Here is a 27,098-nt window from a genome sequence, read left to right as displayed (position 1 = left end):
ATGTTTTTCTGCAGACTGGAGGCCGTGAGCTCGGCCCTGCAGAACCTTCTGGATCAACACGTGGAACACAACCAGCGCCTTCAGACCAGCTTCAGACAGACGGTCCGGCTCAGACTGCAGGAGGCCAGAGACGGGATCACCCGCCTCCTCAACTCCTTCAGGTGACGTCACCGACAGCAGGTGCAGCAGGAAGGCGGACAGAAATCTCAAACGCCACTTTCCTCCTCCGCAGGATGTTCAGCGAAGGAGGCGACTTTGCTCCTCAGGAGGTGAAGATGTTCCAGAGGCAGCTGAGAGAGAAAACCAGGCGCATCAGTCTGACCGAAGAGTCCATCTACGCCGAGCTGGAGGCTTTGGAGTCCAAGAGTTTCCAGCAGGTTAGTCTCCTCTGGTGTGGCCCGATGTGGCATGATGTGGCCCGATGTGGCCCGATGTGGCATGATGTGGCCCGATGTGGCCCGAAGTGGCCCGATGTGGCATGATGTGGCCCGATGTGGCCCGATGTGGCATGATGTGGCATGATGGGGCCCGATGTGGCATGATGGGGCCCGATGGGGCCCGATGTGGCATGATGTGGCATGATGGGGCCCGAAGTGGCCCGATGTAGCATGATGGGGCCCAATGTGGCCCGATGTGGCCCGATGGGGCCCGATGGGGCCCGATGTGGCCCGATGTGGCCCGATGGGGCCCGATGATGTGGCATGATGTGGCCCGATGGGGCCCGATGTGGCCCGATGTGGCATGATGGGGCCCGATGTGGCATGATGTGGCCCGATGGGGCCCGATGATGTGGCATGATGTGGCCCGATGGGGCCCGATGGGGCCCGATGTGGCCCGATGGGGCCCGATGATGTGGCATGATGTGGCCCGATGGGGCCCGATGTGGCCCGATGGGGCCCGATGATGTGGCCCAATGTGGCATGATGTGGCCCGATGTGGCATGATGGGGCCCGATGTGGCATGATGGGGCCCGATGTGGCCCGATGTGGCATGATGTGGCCCGATGGGGCCCGATGTGGCCCGATGTGGCATGATGTGGCCCGATGGGGCCCGATGTGGCCCGATGTGGCATGATGGGGCCCGATGTGGCCCGATGTGGCATGATGGGGCCCGATGTGGCATGATGTGGCATGATGGGGCCCGATGTGGCATGATGTGGCATGATGGGGCCCGATGTGGCATGATGTGGCATGATGGGGCCCGATGTGGCATGATGTGGCATGATGGGGCCCGATGTGGCATGATGGGGCCCGATGTGGCATGATGGGGCCCGATGGGGCATGCTAATGCTAACGCTAATGCTAATGCATACACTGGACATATCAGATTCAGATTCAATTTTATTGTCATTACACATATAGCATAACGAAACATAGTTCTAGAACACCCATCCGGACAGACAACATAAAAACAAACGGGAGACGGGTGACCGTGGCAATGCAGCTCAGTGCTAAGCGCTGCCAGAAGGAGATAGAAGAAGAAAAAAGGTACCATGTTAGGTGAGAGGAGGAGAAAAAAATCATATTTCACACTTTACCCTTACCAGGATACAGTTTGAGATTGTAAAAAAACCTCAGCACAAAAAAGAAAAAGCAACACATACACACAACATCAAGCATTGGGACCGGAGAGGAGGTGTGGGAATTGTGTATGTTAATCATTGAGCATGTGAGTGTGTGCAAGTAAGTCCATAGCCCCTTTCACACTGAGACCCGCTACCATCGCGGGTCCAAATTGCCACTTCGTCCCGCGTCGAGCAATGTGAACGCTTGGCGTGTTGGTGACCCGTGTCGCCTGAAGCCGAGTTCAGGGGGCGTGGCCTAGTGGCAGAGCGTCACACGAAACACAGAAAACGCTGGGCGTGTACAATGACGTAGGCACAAGCCATGCGTCGGAGGAAGGGTTAAATACACCTTGAGGACTCGTTTTTGCAATTGTAAATGCAGTTCATGGAGATGTTATTTTACGGGGTGTGGATGGTGACAACGTGGGATGCCGCCGAAGAACATATGCGGAGAATACAAGAGCACTATAGTCCCCGAAATGTGGCGGTAAATAACGTCCTCTGCTCGGGGGCTGAGGAGCTCGCGGACCTCCTTGTCTCCCCAGTTGGCCATCTTCAAAAATGTCTCGAACTTGATGTAGGCTAAAACAGAGTAAAACTTGTCCTCACCTGTCGCTGTTGTTCTGAATCAGCTGTCCATTCTGTCTTTTAAACTCCTCACGTCACGCCCACGTCCGACCCGCGTCGATTGCATTCACACCAAACTCGGCTCCGCAAAAAGACTAGGGTCCGACGCGGGTCGAAAGGCGAGTCGAGTTGAGGCGGCAGCCCGGGTCGGCAGTGTGAACGCAACAGCGGACACGCTAAATTCGCGGATTAAACGCGGGTTATTCGGCAGTGTGAAAGGGGCTTCTGATTAGAACTGTCTCAGAGGCCATTGTCCTTGATAATGCGGTGGAAAGTTTATCAGCCAGCCCAAACAGTTTCCACAGGAGTCCTCAGGAAGGGGAGGGAGCACATGGGGCAGAGCGTCTTAATTACATAGCATCCAGGAGAAGTTGCAGCTGGCAGCCAAGGCCAGCACAGGGGAGCCAGATTATGATAACAAAAATTGTTTGGGTCAGGCAGACTCTTAATTTTTCCTCCTGCCTTGAAGTCTTTGCTGGTGCGTCTCAATGGCAAATCCAAACAGCCAAACTGTGGGTTGTAAAGCCAAATTCCAGGGTCTTTCCGCCCGGTCCGAGCGATCAGCTTTCTCCCAGATTTATTCCATTTCTCTTCTGAGTCCAGGAACCTCAGCCAGCCTGCGAACCTGTGTAAGGGTCGCATCCAGCTTCCCATTCTGCTCACGTAACATCTCAGTCTGAGTGTTGATTGCTCTGCCGACCCCCTCAAACGCTGCCCACGTCTTCTTAATTTCTTGATATGCCAGGTATCCTCCAAATAGCAGGAAACCAGTAATCATAAATCCAAATGTGTATAAATCTTCCACGTCCTCGACTGACAACATCGATAGATGTTGTCACGATTCTCCACTTCCCCCAAGAGTCCATTGAGTATCCAGAGCAAGAGTAAGGAGTCCACACACAGCTGCTTCTCCAGCTGCTTACCTGAAAGACATCATCTACCTTCACTGAACACAGTCTGCAGTAATCAGAGACCACAGAGCTCCAAGCTTATGCTACACACCAAAAGAACCACAAACTACCGAAAAATTCTACCGCAGCACAGGCTGCAAGATACTCCAAAGGTCTGAACCTCAAGTTCAGGCTCCACTGCAATTTGAAAGATCCCGGACGAGCCCCCGATTTGTGTTATGACCTGCTTTACGATGCCTCCCCACAGGTTTTACCTGCAACCCAGAGCTGAACAGACAGGCCAGAAGGCTGATCAGAAATCACATCTGTCTCATACTTATACTATAACAAGCGCCAGAGGACGGGGCAGATGGTCAGTTCAGCTAACTTTATTTACAAAATGCTTCTCACACAAGTTAAAAGTATGCACTGATAGACTAAACACGGGTTAAACATACGGACAATAAACCAAGGTGAGCTGATTATGACAGCTATTTCAGAAGATTTCTAAAATTTAAGACAAAATTAGCGATGATAGACGGTTGTAAAAAAAGATGAATGTTCTGGTTGGTGAGAGCGGGAACTGTGTGCAGGTTGGGTGGTACACCTGGCAGGTAGAGCCTGTATGAAGCTAAAGCTAATGCTAAAGCTAAAGCTAAAGCTAAAGCTAAACTCTGGCTCCCTCTGCAGGTGAAGGGGGCCTCGGCCCGTCTGCAGGAGAAACTTTCTTCGCTGAAGTCTGAGCTCATGTTCTCAGAGAAGATCCAGAGAATGATGAGCAGCACCCAGGTTCAGCTGAAGGCCGAGGTACCTGTCTGTCACTCCTACCTGTCTGTCTGTCTGACTCCTACCTGTCTGTCTGTCTGACTCCTACCTGTGTGTCTGTCTGACTCCTACCTGTGTGTCTGTCTGACTCCTACCTGTCTGTCTGTCACTCCTACCTGTGTGTCTGTCTGACTCCTACCTGTCTGTCTGACTCCTACCTGTCTGTCTGTCACTCCTACCTGTCTGTCTGTCTGACTCCTACCTGTCTGTCTGTCTGACTCCTACCTGTCTGTCTGTCTGACTCCTACCTGTCTGTCTGACTCCTACCTGTCTGTCTGTCTGACTCCTACCTGTGTGTCTGTCTGACTCCTACCTGTGTGTCTGTCTGACTCCTACCTGTCTGTCTGTCACTCCTACCTGTGTGTCTGTCTGACTCCTACCTGTCTGTCTGACACTGACTCCTACCTGTCTGTCTGACTCCTACCTGTCTGTCTGACTCCTACCTGTCTGTCTGTCTGACTCCTACCTGTCTGTCTGACTCCTACCTGTCTGTCTGACTCCTACCTGTCTGTCTGTCTGACTCCTACCTGTCTGTCTGTCTGACTCCTACCTGTGTGTCTGTCTGACTCCTACCTGTCTGTCTGACACTGACTCCTACCTGTCTGTCTGTCTGACTCCTACCTGTCTGTCTGTCTGACTCCTACCTGTCTGTCTGACACTGACTCCTACCTGTCTGTCTGTCTGACTCCTACCTGTCTGTCTGACTGACTCCTACCTGTCTGTCTGTCACTCCTACCTGTCTGACTGACTCCTACCTGTCTGACTGACTCCTACCTGTCTGTCTGTCTGACTCCTACCTGTCTGTCTGTCTGACTCCTACCTGTCTGTCTGACTGACTCCTACCTGTCTGTCTGTCTGTCTGTCTGTCTGACTCCTACCTGTCTGTCTGTCTGTCTGTCTGTCTGACTCCTACCTGTCTGTCTGACTGACTCCTACCTGTCTGTCTGTCTGTCTGTCTGTCTGTCTGTCTGACTCCTACCTGTCTGTCTGACTGACTCCTACCTGTCTGTCTGTCTGTCTGTCTGTCTGTCTGACTCCTACCTGTCTGTCTGACTCCTACCTGTCTGTCTGACTCCTACCTGTCTGTCTGTCTGTCACTCCTACCTGTCTGTCTGTCTGACTCCTACCTGTCTGTCTGTCTGTCACTCCTACCTGTCTGTCTGTCTGTCTGTCTGTCTGACTCCTACCTGTCTGTCTGTCTGTCTGTCTGTCTGACTCCTACCTGTCTGTCTGTCTGACTCCTACCTGTCTGTCTGTCTGTCTGTCTGTCTGTCTGTCTGTCTGTCTGTCTGTCTGACTCCTACCTGTCTGTCTGTCTGTCTGTCTGTCTGTCTGTCTGTCTGACTCCTACCTGTCTGTCTGTCTGTCTGTCTGTCTGTCTGTCTGTCTGACTCCTACCTGTCTGTCTGACTCCTACCTGTCTGTCTGTCTGTCTGTCTGTCTGTCTGTCTGTCTGTCTGTCTGACTCCTACCTGTCTGTCTGACTGACTCCTACCTGTCTGTCTGACTGACTCCTACCTGTCTGTCTGACTCCTACCTGTCTGTCTGTCTGACTGACTCCTACCTGTCTGTCTGTCTGACTCCTACCTGTCTGTCTGTCTGTCTGTCTGTCTGTCTGACTCCTACCTGTCTGTCTGTCTGACTCCTACCTGTCTGTCTGTCTGTCTGTCTGTCTGTCTGTCTGTCTGTCTGTCTGTCTGACTCCTACCTGTCTGTCTGTCTGACTCCTACCTGTCTGTCTGTCTGTCTGTCTGACTCCTACCTGTCTGTCTGTCTGACTCCTACCTGTCTGTCTGTCTGTCTGACTCCTACCTGTCTGTCTGACTCCTACCTGTCTGTCTGACTCCTACCTGTCTGTCTGACTGACTCCTACCTGTCTGTCTGACTCCTACCTGTCTGTCTGACTGACTCCTACCTGTGTGTCTGACTCCTACCTGTCTGTCTGACTGACTCCTACCTGTGTGTCTGTCTGACTCCTACCTGTCTGTCTGACTCCTACCTGTCTGTCTGACTCCTACCTGTCTGTCTGACTGACTCCTACCTGTCTGTCTGTCTGACTCCTACCTGTCTGTCTGACTCCTACCTGTCTGTCTGACTCCTACCTGTCTCTCTGACTGACTCCTACCTGTCTGTCTGTCTGTCTGTCTCTCTGACTGACTCCTACCTGTCTGTCTGTCTGTCTGACTCCTACCTGTCTGTCTGTCTGTCTGACTCCTACCTGTCTGTCTGTCTGACTCCTACCTGTCTGTCTGTCTGTCTGACTCCTACCTGTCTGTCTGACTGACTCCTACCTGTCTGTCTGACTCCTACCTGTCTGTCTGACTCCTACCTGTCTGTCTGTCTGTCTGTCTGTCTGTCTGACTCCTACCTGTCTGTCTGTCTGACTCCTACCTGTCTGTCTGTCTGACTCCTACCTGTCTGTCTGTCTGACTCCCACCTGTCTGTCACTCCTACCTGTCTGTCTGTCTGACTCCTACCTGTCTGTCTGTCTGACTCCTACCTGTCTGTCTGTCTGACTCCTACCTGTCTGTCTGTCTGACTCCCACCTGTCTGTCACTCCTACCTGTCTGTCTGTCTGACTCCTACCTGTCTGTCTGTCTGACTCCTACCTGTCTGTCTGTCTGACTCCCACCTGTCTGTCACTCCTACCTGTCTGTCTGTCTGACTCCTACCTGTCTGTCTGTCTGACTCCTACCTGTCTGTCTGACTGACTCCCACCTTTCTGTCTGACTCCTACCTGTCTGTCTGACTCCTACCTGTCTGACTGACTCCTACCTGTCTGTCTGACTCCTACCTGTCTGACTGACTCCTACCTGTCTGTCTGACTCCTACCTGTCTGTCTGACTCCTACCTGTCTGTCTGACTCCTACCTGTCTGACTGACTCCTACCTGTCTGCCTGAGTCCTGCAGGCAGCTCTCAGTAACCAGCAGCAGTCTCTGATCAGCAGCAGGTTGGAGGATCTCAGGAGGCTGATTGAGAACTCACAGGTACGCCATCAAAATGTTTCCACAGGTGTTCTAAAAGTTAACTGACAAGTTTGACCTTAAAGCTGTTGTTAACATTAGTTAACCATCAGATACCTTCCAGACTGTGATTCTCCGACAGATGGGAGTCAGACTGACTCTGTATAATCTGACTCTGTCCGTCTGTCTGCAGGCATCTCTAGATCAGCTTCGCTCCATCCTCTCCTCAGTCAGCGAAGACATCAGGAAGCGCTGTCAGTACCTGGATTTTAAACTGGTAGGTTACCTCCTGTCTCTCACCTGTCTCAGGTAGCCTCTCAGTTTGTACCCTGAGTTCCACCCAGAAAAGAATCTTCTCTCTGATAGAAACAGAGCCCGAATGGGCCCTGTTCCGTGCCTCCATTGTTGAGGCGGCCGACCGGAGCTGTGGCCCGCTGGTGGACCCCAGTGGTGAGGGAAGCCGTCAAGCTGCAGAAGGAGTCCTATCGGGCCTTTTTGGCCAGTGGGACTCTGGAAGCAGCTGATGGTACCGACAGGCCAAGTGGAACGCAGCCTCGGCGGTTGCTGAGGCAAAAACTCGGGCTTGGGAGGAGTTCGGAGGAGGCCATGGAGAACGACTTCCGGACGGCCTCGAAGAGTTTCTGGTCCACCTTCCGGCGGCTCGGGGGGGGGAAGCGGTGCACCATGAACACCGTGTATGGTGGGGGCGGGGCTCTGCTGACTTCAACTAGGGACGACGTGAGTCGGTGGGGGGAGTACTTCGAGGGCCTCCTCAATCCTACCGACACGCCTTCCGATGAGGAAGCAGAGTTGGGGAGCTCGGACGTGGGGCCTCCCGTCTCTGGGGCTGAGGTTGCCGAGGTGGTCAAAAAACTCCTCGGTGGCCCCGGGGGTGGATGAGGTCCGTCTTGAGTTCCTCAAGGCTCTGGATGTTGTGGGGCTGTCTTGGCTGACATGCCTCTGCAGCATCGCGTGGACATCGGGGGCAGTGCCTCTGGACTGGCAGATCAGGGTGGTGGACCCCCTCTTTAAAATGGCGGGCCGGAGGGTGTGTTCCAACTATAGGGGGATCACACTCCTCAGCCTCCCTGGTAAGGTCTATTCGGGGGTACTGGAGAGGAGGATCCGCCGGATAGTCAAATCTCGGATTCGGATGTGCAGTGTGGTTTTCGTCCTGGCTGTGGAACAGTAGACCAGCTCTATACCCTCCGCAGGATCCTGGAGGGTGCATGGAAGTTCACCCAACCGGTCTACTTAGAGAAGGCATTGGACCGTGTCCCTCTGGGACTCTTGTGGGGGTTGTTCCGGGAGTGCCGGACCCCTTGAAATGGGCTGGGTCTCTGTATGACCGGTGTCAGAGTTTGGTCCGTATTGCTGGCAGTAAGTCGGACATGTTTCCTGTGAGGGTTGGACTCCGTCAGGGCTGCCATTTGTCACCGATTCTGTTCATACTTTTTCCTCCTAAGTGGAGTTCAAGTATCTCGGGGTCTTGGTCACGAGTGAGGGACGAATGGAGCAGGAGATTGACAGGCGGATCGTTGCGGCGTCTGCATTGATACGGGATCTGCACCGGCCCTTCGTGGTGAAGAAGGAGCTGAGCCAGAAGGCCAAGCTCTCGATTTACCGGTCAATCTATGTTCCTACCCTCACCTATGGTCACGAGCTGTGGGTAGTGACCGAAAGAAAGAGATCCTACCCTCACGTATGGTCACGAACTGTGGGTAGGGACCGAAAGAACGAGATCCTACCCTCACCTATGGTCACGAGCTGTGGGTGGGGACCGAAAGAACGAGATCCTACCCTCACCTATGATCACGAGCTGTGGGTAGGGACCGAAAGAACGAGATCCTACCCTCACCTGTGGTCACGAGCTGTGGGTAGGGACCGAAAGAACGAGATCCTACCCTCACCTGTGGTCACGAGCTGTGGGTAGGGACCGAAAGAACGAGATCCTACCCTCACCTATGGTCACGAGCTGTGGTTAGGGACCGAAAGAACGAGATCCTACCCTCACCTATGGTGACGATCTGTGGGTAGTGACCGAAAGAACGAGATCCTACCCTCACCTGTGGTCACGAGCTGTGAGTAGGGACCGAAAGAACGAGATCCTACCCTCACCTGTGGTCACGAGCTGTGAGTAGGGACCGAAAGAACGAGATCCTACCCTCACCTATGGTCACGAGCTGTGGGTAGGGACCGAAAGAACGAGATCCTACCCTCACCTATGGTCACGAGCTGTGGGTAGGGACCGAAAGAACGAGAGCCTACCCTCACCTATGGTCACGAGCTGTGGGTAGTGACCGAAAGAACGAGATCCTACCCTCACCTATGGTCACGAGCTGTGGGTAGTGACCGAAAGAACGAGATCCTACCCTCACCTATGGTCACAAGCTGTGGGCAGGGACCGAAAGAACGAGATCCTACCCTCACCTATGGTCACGAGCTGTGGGTAGTGACCTAAAGAACGAGATCCTACCCTCACCTATGGTCACGACTCACGAGCTGTGGGTAGTGACCGAAAGAACGAGTTCCTACCCTCACCTATGGTCACGAGCTGTGGGTAGTGACCGAAAGAACGAGATCCTACCCTCACCTATGGTCACGAGCTGTGGGTAGGGACCGAAAGAACGAGATCCTACCCTCACCTATGGTCACGAGCTGTGGGTAGTGACCGAAAGAACGAGATCCTACCCTCACCTGTGGTCACGAGCTGTGGGTAGGGACCGAAAGAACGAGATCCTACCCTCACCTATGGTCACGAGCTGTGGGTAGTGACCGAAAGAACGAGATCCTACCCTCACCTATGGTCAAGAGCTGTGGGTAGGGACCGAAAGAACGAGATCCTACCCTCACCTATGGTCACGAGCTGTGGGTAGTGACCGAAAGAACGAGATCGCGAATACAAGCGGCCGAAATGGGTTTCCTCCGCAGGGTGTCTGGGCTCTCCCTTAGAGATAGGGTGAGAAACTCGATCATCTGGGAGGGGCTCAGAGTAGAACAGCTAATCCTCTGCATCCAGAGGAGTCAGAGTTAACTCTCTCTGATCTTCCAGCTCCACCTTTTGACAGCCCAGGTGTGTTTGTGTGTTCAGGACTGTGCGCTCCAGGAAACTGTTGCCCCGGCAGCTCCTCCTACTTCCATCAGACAGGTTCAGCCTCCCCCACCTCCTGGTTTACTGCAGCCCAACAGTACATGTGTGGAGCTCGTTGTAGACCCCGTTGGGGAAATCATCAGGTCCTTGAACAGGTGTGTAGTCCAGCCAGTGCTGGAAGCGTAGGTCCTGTAGGTTTTCCGTGGTGATGGAGACGAGTAAACGCTTTTCTTCCTGACACAGCAGGTTCTGTTTGGTCCGGGATTCTGCAGCCGAGAATCACCAGAGAGGAAGAACAGCTGCTGGTAAACCACATTTTCTTACTTTGGTTCTGACTTTAATGTGACTGTTGGATCCAAAACATTTGTACTTTCTACTAGGGATAGTTTGCCTCTATCCAAACTATCCCTTTAAAATCAAACAAAGTAGGTTTATATCCTTCCTCAAGCAGCAGTTTGTAGACATTTGACCTTAAATAACAGATTCAGAATGATTCTGATTAGACTTCCAACAGTGGGAGTCCCTTACTGTTCTGGAAATATGTAACTTATGGTCGAGTTTGAACTAGATCCACACCAAGAGGGCTGCTTATGCTAAGAACAAAGTAGCTCAGAGTTTTCTACATGGCGTCACATCTGAGGTTAAAGACCAACGACGGTGTCGATAAACTGGGAGGGAATGAAGAGATCGAATTGGAGTTTACGTAGCACTAACTACTGCCAAGCTAAATGCTAAATACTGCCCTGCTTTGCTTCGTTCTGTTGCCGATATCTGCTCTGGTTGGTTGCTTACGCAATAGCTGCAACTCTGTCAGAAATAGGGCCGTAAACGTTAGTTCCACGTCCCTGCGTCCTGAAACACGAGTCCTCTCCTGCTCTAAACAAAACTGAGTCCACTCTTAAAAGAAAAAAGTAGTCGTCTTTGTGCTCTGTTCCGACTTATTGATTAGTTGTGCACATCCTTAGTGGTAATGATGTCAACCCACTAAATCACGAGCCACATGCGGCTCCTCAAGCTTTAACTGGTTGCTCGCACTCGCATAGCAGGTGATAACAATAATTTTTTTCAAATAACACACAGCGAATACTCCACAGTATTAGGTATTTTTATTAAGTTTGCGTTTTTGTATTATTAAGTATTTTTATTAAGTATTAATTAAGGCTTAATGGTGTTTCCTAAAGGGGGCTTTGTTAAACCTGGCAACGCAGCCCGCTTAAACCACGGAGCACGCTAGCTCCTTCGGCCAGAGCAAGATACAGGCACCATGGATCGGTGTTTAACTAAAAAAGGGCAAAAACCAGCACAGAAACCAGCACAGAAACCAGTACAGAAACCAGCACAGAAACCAGCACAGAAACCAGCACAGAAACCAGCACAGAAACCAGCACAGAAACCAGCACAGAAACCAGAAACAGAAACCAGCACAGAAACCAGCACAGAAACCAGCACAGAAACCAGCACAAAAACCAGCACAGACTTTTACGTCAGTTGTTTCTCAAACTTTTTTCAAAATGAAGTTGGATATCCAGTTGTTCTATATCTGTTAGTACCTCTCAGTATTTCTGTGTTTTATTTATGTGAAGTTTATTCACAGCTGTGTCCACATCCTGTCACAAACTCCCCACGCGGCTGTATCAAAATCCACTAGGATATGTTATACAGTTGTTGTGTCGTCCTGTGGTTTCAAACCACCCGTATCCACAGTTATGTTTTATGTACTTGCTGCTGGAGTTGTTGCTGCGTGTGTGTTTTTTTTTCCTCTCTGTTCGTCTTCCTCGGGGCTCCTTATGGTTTTCTGCCTGGTTTCCCCACAGAGGATGTTTTCTGTTTGGTTTCTACAGATGTAGCAACTACTTGTCTGGTTTTGTCTTGTTTTTCATTGTTTTCGCCGATCATTTCTTTTTGTTTCTGTCTGGTTTCCTTTGCCTTGCTCTCCCTCTTTCCCTACACGTAAAGTATTGTAACAAAAATAAATAAATAAGTGGTACTTTGAAATCAAGGGGAGCTTTAAATACATAAAGCTCAGTCTTCCTTTTCTGTCCGATGTTTGATAAAAGAAAAGCAAACCCTTCAGGTTCAGACAGGTGCAGTTTGTCTTTCTGCAGATCAGAGTCCAGTCCAGCACCAGCAGAGAAGTGCCGAGTCCGTCAACACTTTGAGGTAAACACACACCGATCAGCTGTAACCAATCAGAGACTTGATATGTGGCGCAGTTTAAAAATCCCAACTGGGTTTTTTAACTTGCAAACTAAAAAATGAAGGTCTACAGATCCAAGATCAGTTCATACAGCTCATGTCCTTCTCCTCTTAGTCCTCCCCCGTCACTTCAGGTGTTCCCCAGGGCTCCGTCCTGGGGCCCCTCCTCTTCATCATCTACCTCCTCCCACTTGGCAATATCTTCAGAATATTTGGTATACAGTTCCACTTCTTTGCGGATGACACCCAGCTCTATCTGTGCAGTTAACCTGACTCCCCTCTCCCTCCCTCCTCCCTCACCCACTGCCTCTCTGAGATTAAATCCTGGTTCACCTCAAACTTCCTTAAACTCAACAGAGATAAAACGGAACTCCTCCTTGTTGGCACCAAATCCACCCTTTCCAAAGTTGACAGTTTCTCCCCTCAGGTTAAGAGTCTGGGTGCCATTCTCGACAGCACACTTTCTGTCCACTCCCACATCGGTAACATTGCCCGGTCTGCATATTTTCATCGTCTCCGCCCCTCTCTCCCTCCTCACACCACTGCTACCCTGGTCCACAGCCTCGTCACCTCCCTCATAGATGATTGTAACTCACTCCTTTTTGGTGTCCCTCACAAATCCCTTCATAAGCTCCAACTGGTCCCAAACTCTGCAGCCCCCATCATCACCGGTACCCCCTCCTTCCACCATATCACCCCGTCACCTTAGCCCGATTCGGCTGAAAGGGAATCTAGGTAAAGTCATTCCAGTTCTATTTAGGGATCTGGTTCTCTTATCTGGGGGGAATGAGGGTAAAATGTCAACTTTGATTTATTGGTCCAGATAAGTGAGGAAATGGGTTAGTCTCCCATTTCTCCAAAAAGGGTTCTTTGTTTGTTCAGTTGAAGTTGTCAATCCCTCAAGTTTATGGCAAATGTCTGTTGCTAAATCCACTCCCAAAAGCTTTCATAGGCCAAAGGTGGTTGTAAATTAGGCGATTTCAGTCCCTTTCCTTTGTGTAGACTTCCTCATCTGGTCCTTACCCAGAAAAAACAGGAATGCTTGTATCTTCCAAAGGTTTAAGGCATATTAATTCCACACTGGAGCGTGCTAAAGAGCCATGACTTATATCCTCTTCAGAAACATTAGAAGTCGGTTAGGGTTGGGGTTAGGCTTGTGGTTGGGGTTGTGGTTGGGGTTAGTGTTAGTGTTAGGGTTGGTGTTGGTGTTGGTGTTGGGGTTAGGGTTGGGGTTAGGGTTGGGGTTGTGGTTGGGGTTGGGGTTAGGGTTGGTGTTGGGGTTGTGGTTGGGGTTGGGGTTGGGGTTAAGGTTGGGGTTAGGGTTGGGGTTGTGGTTGGGGTTAGGGTTGGGGTTGGTGTTGTGGTTGGGGTTGTGGTTGGGGTTGGGGTTAGGGTTGGGGTTGGGGTTGGGGTTGTGGTTGGGGTTAGGGTTGGGGTTGGTGTTGTGGTTGGGGTTGTGGTTGGGGTTGGGGTTAGGGTTGGGGTTGGGGTTGGTGTTGTGGTTGGGGTTAGGGTTGGGGTTAGGGTTAGGGTTGGGGTTGGGGTTAGGGTTGGGGTTGTGGTTGGGGTTAGGGTTGGGGTTAGGGTTGGGGTTGTGGTTGGGGTTACGGTTAGGGTTGGGGTTGGGGTTAGGGTTGGGGTTGGGGTTAGGGTTAGCTACCCATTCAGCTGTTTACCTATGATCAGAGGCCAGTTCATTGGTCTTTCTGGACTAGCTCCAGAACCGAGACGCCTCCATCACTGATGTGGTCATACTTTCTGTGAAACTGAGAAGGTGTGAATGTGTGTGTGTCAGTGTGAAGAAGGGCTGCAGGTCCAACAGGACCGACATCAGGTCTGAGAGAAGATTCCAGATCTTTGGCTCCAAACAGGAAGAAGAGCCGAGCACACAGTGAGTCACTTCCAGAGAGGGATGCTTTGGCAGTGGTGGTGGAGGCTGGAATCACACCATGACATGTCTTTGTTTCAGCTCCTTTGGCTCATCTGTGAACTCTGTGCTGTGGAAAACCAACGACGTCCTCCTGAACGTCTCCGAGGTAACAGGGTGGAACACCGGGGGCTGTTTGAGCATCTGATGACAGACTGTTTCACGTTCTGGTGTTCGTCCAACAGGACTTTTACCGCAGAGAGAGCCTCAGCCGCTTCCACCTGCTCCCCGAATATCCGGACCAATGGGCTGAAAGCATGCAGCAAAGGCTGCTGGGATACCAGCAACAGGCCAGGGCTTTACTGAGCAGGAGCAGGGAAGGTACAAAACATGTTTATCTTTACAATCTTTTAAATCTGTACAGAAAAGGAGGCTGCAGCTCCTGATCGATCACCTTCAGCTCCACATCTGCCATAGTTCTGAACCCCATCTCCGACCTGATTCTGACCCGCAGAGCTGGTGAAGCAGCTGTCTGCTTTCAGGGAGCTGCTGAATTTGTTACCTGGCGCTTTAATCAGTAACCACGGGCAACGGCACGAGGAGCAGCTGAGAGAGGAGGTGGGCGGAGTTAAGAAGAGGCTGGAGGAGATCCTGGCAGCCAGTGAGAAGGAGAAGGTATGAACCCGGATACAGACTACTGTGACAGAGCTCAAAAGGTTCTGAAGGTTCTGACCCTGATGCTGCTCGGTGTCATCAGAGCGTGAACATCCGTCGGCTGCGAGCGTCTCTCAGGATGGAGGAGCTAAACACACTGACCAGCAGAGAGGAGCTCAGACAGCAGCAGGTGCACAGCGCCATCTGCAGAGCTCACCTGGAGCTGCAGGTAGGTGGGCGGAGTCTCACTGACACCTGGCATCACACCTGCCACCTCACCTCCCACCACACCTGCCACATCACCATCACACCTGCCACCGCACCTGCCACCTCAAACCTGCCACCTCACACCTGCCACCACACCTTCCACCTCACACCTTCCACCTCACCTGCCACATCACACCTGCCACCACACCTGCCACCGCACCTGCCACCTCACACCTGCCACATCACACCTGCCACCACACCTGCCACCTCACACCTGCCACCACACCTTCCACCTCACACCTTCCACCTCACCTGCCACCTCACACCTGCCACATCACACCTGCCACCACACCTGCCACCACACCCGCCACCACACCCACCACCTAACACCTTCCACCTCACACCTGCCACCCCACACCTGCCACATCACACCTGCCACCTCACACCTGCCACCGCACCTAGCACCTCACACCTGCTACATCACACCTGCCACCACACCTGCCACCTCACACCTGCCACATCACACCTGCCACCTCACATCTGCCACCTCACACCTGCCACATCACACCTGCCACATCACCTACCACCTCACACCTGCCACCTCACACCTGCCACCTCACATCTGCCACCTCACACCTGCCACATCACACCTGCCACCTCACACCTGCCACCTCACACCTGCCACCACACCTTCTACCTCACACCTTCCACCTCACCTTCCACCTCATACCTGCCACATCACACCTGCCAAATCACACCTGCCACCTCACACCTGCCACATCACATCTGCAACCACACCTGCCACCTCACACCTGCCACATCACATCTGCCACCACACCTGCCACCACACCTGCCACCTCACACCTGCCACATCACACCTGCCACCTCACACCTTCCACCTCACACCTGCCACCCCACACCTGCCACATCACACCTGCCACCTCACAGCTGCCACATCACATCTGCCACCACACCTGCCACCTCACACCTTCCACCTCACCTGCCACCACACCTGCCACCTAACACCTGCCACCACACCTTCCACCTCACACCTTCCACCTCACCTGCCACCTCTCACCTGCCACCTCACACCTCCCACCTCTCATCTGCCACCTCACCATCACACCTGCCACCTCTCACCTGCCACATCACCATCACACCTGCCACCTCACACCTGCCACCTAAAACCTGCCACCACACCTTCCACCTCACACCTTCCACCTCACCTGCAACCTCACACCTGCCACCTCACACCTGCCACCTCTCACCTGCCACCTCACCATCACACCTGCCACCTCTCACCTGCCACCTCACCATCACACCTGCCACCTCACCTGCCACCTCATACCTGCCACCACACCTGGCACATCACCAACACACCTGCCACCTCACACCTGCCACATCACCATCACACCTGCCACCTCACACCTGCAACCACACCTGCCACATCTCACCTGCCACCTCACCATCACACCTGCCACCTCACCTGCCACCTGAAACCTGCCACCACACCTGTCACATCACACCTGCCACCTCACACCTGCCATCTCACACCTGCCACCACACCTGCCACATCACCATCACACCTGCCACCTCACACCTGCCACCAAACCTGCAACATCACCATCACACCTGCCACCACACACCTGCCACCACACCTGCCACATCACCATCACACCTGCCACCTCACATCTGTCACCTCACACCTGCCACCACACCTGCCACATCACCATCACACCTGCCACCTCACACCTGCCACCACACCTGCCACATCACCATCACACCTGCCACCTCACACCTGCCACCACACCTGCCACATCAACATCACATCTGCCACCTCACACTTGCCACCTCACACCTGCCACATCACACCTGCCACCTAACACCTGCCACCACACCTTCCACCTCACACCTTCCACCTAAACTGCCACCTCACACCTGTCACCTCTCACCTGCCACCTCACCATCACACCTGCCACCTCTCACCTGCCACCTCACCATCACACCTGCCACCTCTTCACTTCACTTCACTTTTTATTTTCTCATGACCACATAAGTGGTATGGAGCACAAACACATATCAAACAACATTAACAAGCAAACGCAGCAAGCAGCGGGGCTGTAGGCTACATACTCATGTCATAGAACAAAAATGACAAAATAGAACAAAACAAAACAAAGCAAAACAGAAATGCAGACAAACAAATAAATAAATAAATAACCCATATAATAAAGTCTCACTTAAACAAAGTGAGGACACACTTCAGGTAGGCACCTAACTTATGAATAACTCTCGTCTTATCTGACTGTAGTAACGAAATTAGTTTAAACATGGATGGTCTCATCTGCCACCTCACCATCACACCTGCCACCTCTCACGTGCCACCTCACCATCACATCTTCCACCTCACACCTGCCACCTCACACCTGCCACATCACCATCACACCTGCCACCTCACAGCTGCCACCAAACCTGCAACATCACCATCACACCTGCCACCTCACACCTGCCACCACACACCTGCCACCACACCTGCCACATCACCATCACACCTGCCACCTCACATCTGTCACCTCACACCTGCCACCACACCTGCCACATCACCATCACACCTGCCACCTCACACCTGCCACCACACCTGCCACATCACCATCACACCTGCCACCTCACACCTGCCACCACACCTGCCACATCAACATCACATCTGCCACCTCACACTTGCCACCTCACACCTGCCACATCACACCTGCCACCTAACACCTGCCACCACACCTTCCACCTCACACCTTCCACCTAAACTGCCACCTCACACCTGTCACCTCTCACCTGCCACCTCACCATCACACCTGCCACCTCTCACCTGCCACCTCACCATCACACCTGCCACCTCTTCACTTCACTTCACTTTTTATTTTCTCATGACCACATAAGTGGTATGGAGCACAAACACATATCAAACAACATTAACAAGCAAACGCAGCAAGCAGCGGGGCTGTAGGCTACATACTCATGTCATAGAACAAAAATGACAAAATAGAACAAAACAAAACAAAGCAAAACAGAAATGCAGACAAACAAATAAATAAATAAATAACCCATATAATAAAGTCTCACTTAAACAAAGTGAGGACACACTTCAGGTAGGCACCTAACTTATGAATAACTCTCGTCTTATCTGACTGTAGTAACGAAATTAGTTTAAACATGGATGGTCTCATCTGCCACCTCACCATCACACCTGCCACCTCTCATGTGCCACCTCACCATCACATCTTCCACCTCACACCTGCCACCTCACACCTGCCACATCACCATCACACCTGCCACCTCACAGCTGCCACCAAACCTGCAACATCACCATCACACCTGCCACCTCACACCTGCCACCACACACCTGCCACCACACCTGCCACATCACCATCACACCTGCCACCTCACATCTGTCACCTCACACCTGCCACCACACCTGCCACATCACCATCACACCTGCCACCTCACACCTGCCACCACACCTGCCACATCACCATCACACCTGCCACCTCACACCTGCCACCACACCTGCCACATCAACATCACATCTGCCACCTCACACTTGCCACCTCACACCTGCCACATCACACCTGCCACCTAACACCTGCCACCACACCTTCCACCTCACACCTTCCACCTAAACTGCCACCTCACACCTGTCACCTCTCACCTGCCACCTCACCATCACACCTGCCACCTCTCACCTGCCACCTCACCATCACACCTGCCACCTCTTCACTTCACTTTTTATTTTCTCATGACCACATAAGTGGTATGGAGCACAAACACATATCAAACAACATTAACAAGCAAACGCAGCAAGCAGCGGGGCTGTAGGCTACATACTCATGTCATAGAACAAAAATGACAAAATAGAACAAAACAAAACAAAGCAAAACAGAAATGCAGACAAACAAATAAATAAATAAATAACCCATATAATAAAGTCTCACTTAAACAAAGTGAGGACACACTTCAGGTAGGCACCTAACTTATGAATAACTCTCGTCTTATCTGACTGTAGTAACGAAATTAGTTTAAACATGGATGGTCTCATCTGCCACCTCACCATCACACCTGCCACCTCTCACGTGCCACCTCACCATCACACCTTCCACCTCACCTGCCACCTCACACCTGCCACCTCTCAGCTGCCACCTCACCATCACACCTGCCACCTCTCACCTGCCACCTCACCATCACACCTGCCACCTCACCTGCCACATCACACCTGCCACCTCTCAGCTGCCACCTCACCATCACACCTGCCACCTCTCACCTGCCACCTCACCATCACACCTGCCACCTCACCTGCCACATCACCAACACACCTGCCACCTCACACCTGCCACCTCACACCTGCCACATCACACCTGCCACCTAACACCTGCCACCACACCTTCCACCTCACACCTTCCACCTAAACTGCCACCTCACACCTGTCACCTCTCACCTGCCACCTCACCATCACACCTGCCACCTCTCACCTGCCACCTCACCATCACACCTGCCACCTCTTCACTTCACTTCACTTTTTATTTTCTCATGACCACATAAGTGGTATGGAGCACAAACACATATCAAACAACATTAACAAGCAAACGCAGCAAGCAGCGGGGCTGTAGGCTACATACTCATGTCATAGAACAAAAATGACAAAATAGAACAAAACAAAACAAAGCAAAACAGAAATGCAGACAAACAAATAAATAAATAAATAACCCATATAATAAAGTCTCACTTAAACAAAGTGAGGACACACTTCAGGTAGGCACCTAACTTATGAATAACTCTCGTCTTATCTGACTGTAGTAACGAAATTAGTTTAAACATGGATGGTCTCATCTGCCACCTCACCATCACACCTGCCACCTCTCACGTGCCACCTCACCATCACATCTTCCACCTCACACCTGCCACCTCACACCTGCCACATCACCATCACACCTGCCACCTCACAGCTGCCACCAAACCTGCAACATCACCATCACACCTGCCACCTCACACCTGCCACCACACACCTGCCACCACACCTGCCACATCACCATCACACCTGCCACCTCACATCTGTCACCTCACACCTGCCACCACACCTGCCACATCACCATCACACCTGCCACCTCACACCTGCCACCACACCTGCCACATCACCATCACACCTGCCACCTCACACCTGCCACCACACCTGCCACATCAACATCACATCTGCCACCTCACACTTGCCACCTCACACCTGCCACATCACACCTGCCACCTAACACCTGCCACCACACCTTCCACCTCACACCTTCCACCTAAACTGCCACCTCACACCTGTCACCTCTCACCTGCCACCTCACCATCACACCTGCCACCTCTCACCTGCCACCTCACCATCACACCTGCCACCTCTTCACTTCACTTCACTTTTTATTTTCTCATGACCACATAAGTGGTATGGAGCACAAACACATATCAAACAACATTAACAAGCAAACGCAGCAAGCAGCGGGGCTGTAGGCTACATACTCATGTCATAGAACAAAAATGACAAAATAGAACAAAACAAAACAAAGCAAAACAGAAATGCAGACAAACAAATAAATAAATAAATAACCCATATAATAAAGTCTCACTTAAACAAAGTGAGGACACACTTCAGGTAGGCACCTAACTTATGAATAACTCTCGTCTTATCTGACTGTAGTAACGAAATTAGTTTAAACATGGATGGTCTCATCTGCCACCTCACCATCACACCTGCCACCTCTCATGTGCCACCTCACCATCACATCTTCCACCTCACACCTGCCACCTCACACCTGCCACATCACCATCACACCTGCCACCTCACAGCTGCCACCAAACCTGCAACATCACCATCACACCTGCCACCTCACACCTGCCACCACACACCTGCCACCACACCTGCCACATCACCATCACACCTGCCACCTCACATCTGTCACCTCACACCTGCCACCACACCTGCCACATCACCATCACACCTGCCACCTCACACCTGCCACCACACCTGCCACATCACCATCACACCTGCCACCTCACACCTGCCACCACACCTGCCACATCAACATCACATCTGCCACCTCACACTTGCCACCTCACACCTGCCACATCACACCTGCCACCTAACACCTGCCACCACACCTTCCACCTCACACCTTCCACCTAAACTGCCACCTCACACCTGTCACCTCTCACCTGCCACCTCACCATCACACCTGCCACCTCTCACCTGCCACCTCACCATCACACCTGCCACCTCTTCACTTCACTTTTTATTTTCTCATGACCACATAAGTGGTATGGAGCACAAACACATATCAAACAACATTAACAAGCAAACGCAGCAAGCAGCGGGGCTGTAGGCTACATACTCATGTCATAGAACAAAAATGACAAAATAGAACAAAACAAAACAAAGCAAAACAGAAATGCAGACAAACAAATAAATAAATAAATAACCCATATAATAAAGTCTCACTTAAACAAAGTGAGGACACACTTCAGGTAGGCACCTAACTTATGAATAACTCTCGTCTTATCTGACTGTAGTAACGAAATTAGTTTAAACATGGATGGTCTCATCTGCCACCTCACCATCACACCTGCCACCTCTCACGTGCCACCTCACCATCACACCTTCCACCTCACCTGCCACCTCACACCTGCCACCTCTCAGCTGCCACCTCACCATCACACCTGCCACCTCTCACCTGCCACCTCACCATCACACCTGCCACCTCACCTGCCACATCACACCTGCCACCTCTCAGCTGCCACCTCACCATCACACCTGCCACCTCTCACCTGCCACCTCACCATCACACCTGCCACCTCACCTGCCACATCACCAACACACCTGCCACCTCACACCTGCCACCTCACACCTGCCACATCACACCTGCCACCTAACACCTGCCACCACACCTTCCACCTCACACCTTCCACCTAAACTGCCACCTCACACCTGTCACCTCTCACCTGCCACCTCACCATCACACCTGCCACCTCTCACCTGCCACCTCACCATCACACCTGCCACCTCTTCACTTCACTTCACTTTTTATTTTCTCATGACCACATAAGTGGTATGGAGCACAAACACATATCAAACAACATTAACAAGCAAACGCAGCAAGCAGCGGGGCTGTAGGCTACATACTCATGTCATAGAACAAAAATGACAAAATAGAACAAAACAAAACAAAGCAAAACAGAAATGCAGACAAACAAATAAATAAATAAATAACCCATATAATAAAGTCTCACTTAAACAAAGTGAGGACACACTTCAGGTAGGCACCTAACTTATGAATAACTCTCGTCTTATCTGACTGTAGTAACGAAATTAGTTTAAACATGGATGGTCTCATCTGCCACCTCACCATCACACCTGCCACCTCTCACGTGCCACCTCACCATCACATCTTCCACCTCACACCTGCCACCTCACACCTGCCACATCACCATCACACCTGCCACCTCACAGCTGCCACCAAACCTGCAACATCACCATCACACCTGCCACCACACACCTGCCACCACACCTGCCACATCACCATCACACCTGCCACCTCACATCTGTCACCTCACACCTGCCACCACACCTGCCACATCACCATCACACCTGCCACCTCACACCTGCCACCACACCTGCCACATCACCATCACACCTGCCACCTCACACCTGCCACCACACCTGCCACATCAACATCACATCTGCCACCTCACACTTGCCACCTCACACCTGCCACATCACACCTGCCACCTAACACCTGCCACCACACCTTCCACCTCACACCTTCCACCTAAACTGCCACCTCACACCTGTCACCTCTCACCTGCCACCTCACCATCACACCTGCCACCTCTCACCTGCCACCTCACCATCACACCTGCCACCTCTTCACTTCACTTCACTTTTTATTTTCTCATGACCACATAAGTGGTATGGAGCACAAACACATATCAAACAACATTAACAAGCAAACGCAGCAAGCAGCGGGGCTGTAGGCTACATACTCATGTCATAGAACAAAAATGACAAAATAGAACAAAACAAAACAAAGCAAAACAGAAATGCAGACAAACAAATAAATAAATAAATAACCCATATAATAAAGTCTCACTTAAACAAAGTGAGGACACACTTCAGGTAGGCACCTAACTTATGAATAACTCTCGTCTTATCTGACTGTAGTAACGAAATTAGTTTAAACATGGATGGTCTCATCTGCCACCTCACCATCACACCTGCCACCTCTCATGTGCCACCTCACCATCACATCTTCCACCTCACACCTGCCACCTCACACCTGCCACATCACCATCACACCTGCCACCTCACAGCTGCCACCAAACCTGCAACATCACCATCACACCTGCCACCTCACACCTGCCACCACACACCTGCCACCACACCTGCCACATCACCATCACACCTGCCACCTCACATCTGTCACCTCACACCTGCCACCACACCTGCCACATCACCATCACACCTGCCACCTCACACCTGCCACCACACCTGCCACATCACCATCACACCTGCCACCTCACACCTGCCACCACACCTGCCACATCAACATCACATCTGCCACCTCACACTTGCCACCTCACACCTGCCACATCACACCTGCCACCTAACACCTGCCACCACACCTTCCACCTCACACCTTCCACCTAAACTGCCACCTCACACCTGTCACCTCTCACCTGCCACCTCACCATCACACCTGCCACCTCTCACCTGCCACCTCACCATCACACCTGCCACCTCTTCACTTCACTTTTTATTTTCTCATGACCACATAAGTGGTATGGAGCACAAACACATATCAAACAACATTAACAAGCAAACGCAGCAAGCAGCGGGGCTGTAGGCTACATACTCATGTCATAGAACAAAAATGACAAAATAGAACAAAACAAAACAAAGCAAAACAGAAATGCAGACAAACAAATAAATAAATAAATAACCCATATAATAAAGTCTCACTTAAACAAAGTGAGGACACACTTCAGGTAGGCACCTAACTTATGAATAACTCTCGTCTTATCTGACTGTAGTAACGAAATTAGTTTAAACATGGATGGTCTCATCTGCCACCTCACCATCACACCTGCCACCTCTCACGTGCCACCTCACCATCACACCTTCCACCTCACCTGCCACCTCACACCTGCCACCTCTCAGCTGCCACCTCACCATCACACCTGCCACCTCTCACCTGCCACCTCACCATCACACCTGCCACCTCACCTGCCACATCACACCTGCCACCTCTCAGCTGCCACCTCACCATCACACCTGCCACCTCTCACCTGCCACCTCACCATCACACCTGCCACCTCACCTGCCACATCACCAACACACCTGCCACCTCACACCTGCCACATCACCATCACACCTGCCACCTCACACCTGCAACCACACCTGGCACATCTCACCTGCCACCTCACCATCACACCTGCCACCTCACCTGCCACCTCACACCTGCCACATCTCACCTGCCACCTCACCATCACACCTGCCACCTCACCTTCCACCTCACACCTGCCACCACACCTGCCACATCACACCTGCCACCTCACACCTGCCACATCACACCTGCCACCTCACACCTGCCATCTCACACCTGCCACCACACCTGCCACATCACCATCACATCTGCAACCTCACACCTGCCACCTCACCATCACACCTGCCACCTCACCTGCCACCTCACACCTGCCACATCACACCTGCCACCTCACACCTGCCACATCACACCTGCCACCTCACACCTGCCATCTCACACCTGCCACCACACCTGCCACATCACCATTACACCTGCTACCTCACACCTGCCACCACACCTGCCACATCACCATCACACCTGCCACCTCACAGCTGCCACCACACCTGCCACATCACCATCACACCTGCCACCTCACAGCTGCCACCACACCTGCCACATCACCATCACACCTGCCACCTCACATCTGTCACCTCACACCTGCCACCACACCTGCCACATCACCATCAGACCTGCCACCTCACACCTGCCACCACACCTGCCACATCACCATCACATCTGCCACCTCAAACCTGCCACATCACACCTGCCACCTCATACCTGCCACCTCACACCTGCCACCTAACACCTGCCACCACACCTTCCACCTCACACCTTCCACCTAAACTGCCACCTCACACCTGCCACCTCTCACCTGCCACCTCACCATCACACCTGCCACCTCACCTGCCACCTCACACCTGCCACCACACCTGCCACATCACACCTGCCACCTCACACCTGCCACCTCATACCTGCCACCACACCGCCACATCACCATCACATCTGCCACCTCACACTTGCCATCTCACACCTGCCACCTCACACCTGTGTTTGTATGGATGCAGGAGTGTGTCCAAGCCAGAGGGGAGGACTTTGTGACATCACTGGCCTCTCTGTCAGAGCAGCTGCTGCAGCTGGACGACCTGCTCACACCTGCAGGTAACCTCTGCTCACCTGGAAGAAACACCATCACCACATCCAGCCTTTAACCAAGATGACCACAGTTAGCTATTGGTGTTCATGTGAAATTACCTGATATCTTTCATGTTTATTCAGTTTCTGAAGACCCTGATGCAGCAGGGAAATCCCAGCTCGCTGAAGACAACAACGTTACCATGGAGACGGGAGCTAAGGCCAGAAGGAAAAAAGGAAGAGGAAGCAGGTAACATCCGACATAAAATAAAGGACCTGTTTTACACACTTAGCGGTGTAAAAACAGCGTTTCATAGGAGCGTATAAAGGACCCGTTTTACACACTTAGCGGTGTAAAAACAGCGTTTCATAGGAGCGTATAAAGGACCTGTTTTACACACTTAGTGGTGTAAAAACAGCGTTTCATAGGAGCGTATAAAGGACCTGTTTTACACACTTAGCGGTGTAAAAACAGCGTTTCATAGGAGCGTATAAAGGACCTGTTTTACACACTTAGCGGTGTAAAAACAGCGTTTCATAGGAGCGTATAAAGGACCTGTTTTACACACTTAGCGGTGTAAAAACAGCGTTTCATAGGAGCGTATAAAGGACCTGTTTTACACACTTAGTGGTGTAAAAACAGCGTTTCATAGGAGCGTATAAAGGACCTGTTTTACACACTTAGTGGTGTAAAAACAGCGTTTCATAGGAGCGTATAAAGGACCTGTTTTACACACTTAGTGGTGTAAAAACAGCGTTTCATAGGAGCGTATAAAGGACCTGTTTTACACACTTAGTGGTGTAAAAACAGCGTTTCATAGGAGCGTATAAAGGACCTGTTTTACACACTTAGTGGTGTAAAAACAGCGTTTCATAGGAGCGTATAAAGGACCTGTTTTACACACTTAGTGGTTCATTATGGATGAATTATGTCCCACTTGGCCTGCCATATCTGTGTGTCACCTTCTGGTCTGATGTCTCTTTCATGTCTTTGACCACCAACAGCTCTGCTGTCCCGCCATCATCTGTTACTATGGCAACAACAGCATCGACCACCACAGCAAAGTGCCTCCTGAAACACGAGGAAGTCATTCAGCACAGAGACGCTGCTGCCAAGGTACGCGCACGTGCACGTGTACATGCACTGAAAAACAATGCATTGTTTGTGATTAACGTGTGCGTGTGCCTGTGCCTGTGCGTGTGCCTGTGCGTGTGCCTGTGCCTCTGCGTGTGCGTGTGTGTTAGCGGTTCCAGCAGCTGCTCAGGTCAGAGTCGTCCTGCTCAGACGACAACAAAAAAAGTCGACTGAGTGAAGAACACACCTGGAATACACACTGGAAACAACAGATTCTCGCTCTGAAACGCACACATGAAAGCTAACTGTGCACGTGTGAGTGAAAGGAAACAAGGCAGAGTTTGAAATAAAGCACAGAATGGGAAGAACTTCTTGTGTCTGCAGTTCCAGTCCTCCACCAGCAGAGGGCGCTCAGGACTACAGTTTGTTATGTATCAGTTAAATTACATTACATCACATTACATCACATCACATCCCATAACATCACATCACATTACATTAATCACATCACATCACATCACATCCCATCCCATAACATTACATCACATCACATCACATCACATCACATCACGTCACATTACATCACATCACATCACATCTCATCACATCACATCACATCACATCACATCACAT

The 27,098-nt window shown here is 51.6% G+C and overlaps 1 protein-coding gene across 1 annotated transcript; it reads left to right on the top strand.

The window, feature by feature from the left end:
• Positions 1-26,770, top strand: ccdc180 (coiled-coil domain containing 180). Its single transcript, XM_075468820.1, has 15 exons — positions 1-161; positions 233-377; positions 3,772-3,888; positions 6,817-6,894; positions 7,064-7,147; positions 9,962-10,116; positions 13,953-14,048; positions 14,127-14,193; positions 14,270-14,405; positions 14,539-14,699; positions 14,782-14,907; positions 25,324-25,417; positions 25,535-25,640; positions 26,396-26,507; positions 26,636-26,770. Exons 1-15 carry the CDS (start codon positions 1-3, stop codon positions 26,768-26,770), a joined length of 1,773 nt encoding a protein of 590 aa, XP_075324935.1.
• Positions 26,771-27,098: the final 328 nt, after the last annotated feature.

This window comes from Odontesthes bonariensis, chromosome 6, assembly GCF_027942865.1.
Source record: "Odontesthes bonariensis isolate fOdoBon6 chromosome 6, fOdoBon6.hap1, whole genome shotgun sequence".
Lineage (NCBI taxonomy): Eukaryota > Metazoa > Chordata > Actinopteri > Atheriniformes > Atherinopsidae > Odontesthes > Odontesthes bonariensis.
This window is presented reverse-complemented; position numbering and strand designations above follow the sequence as displayed.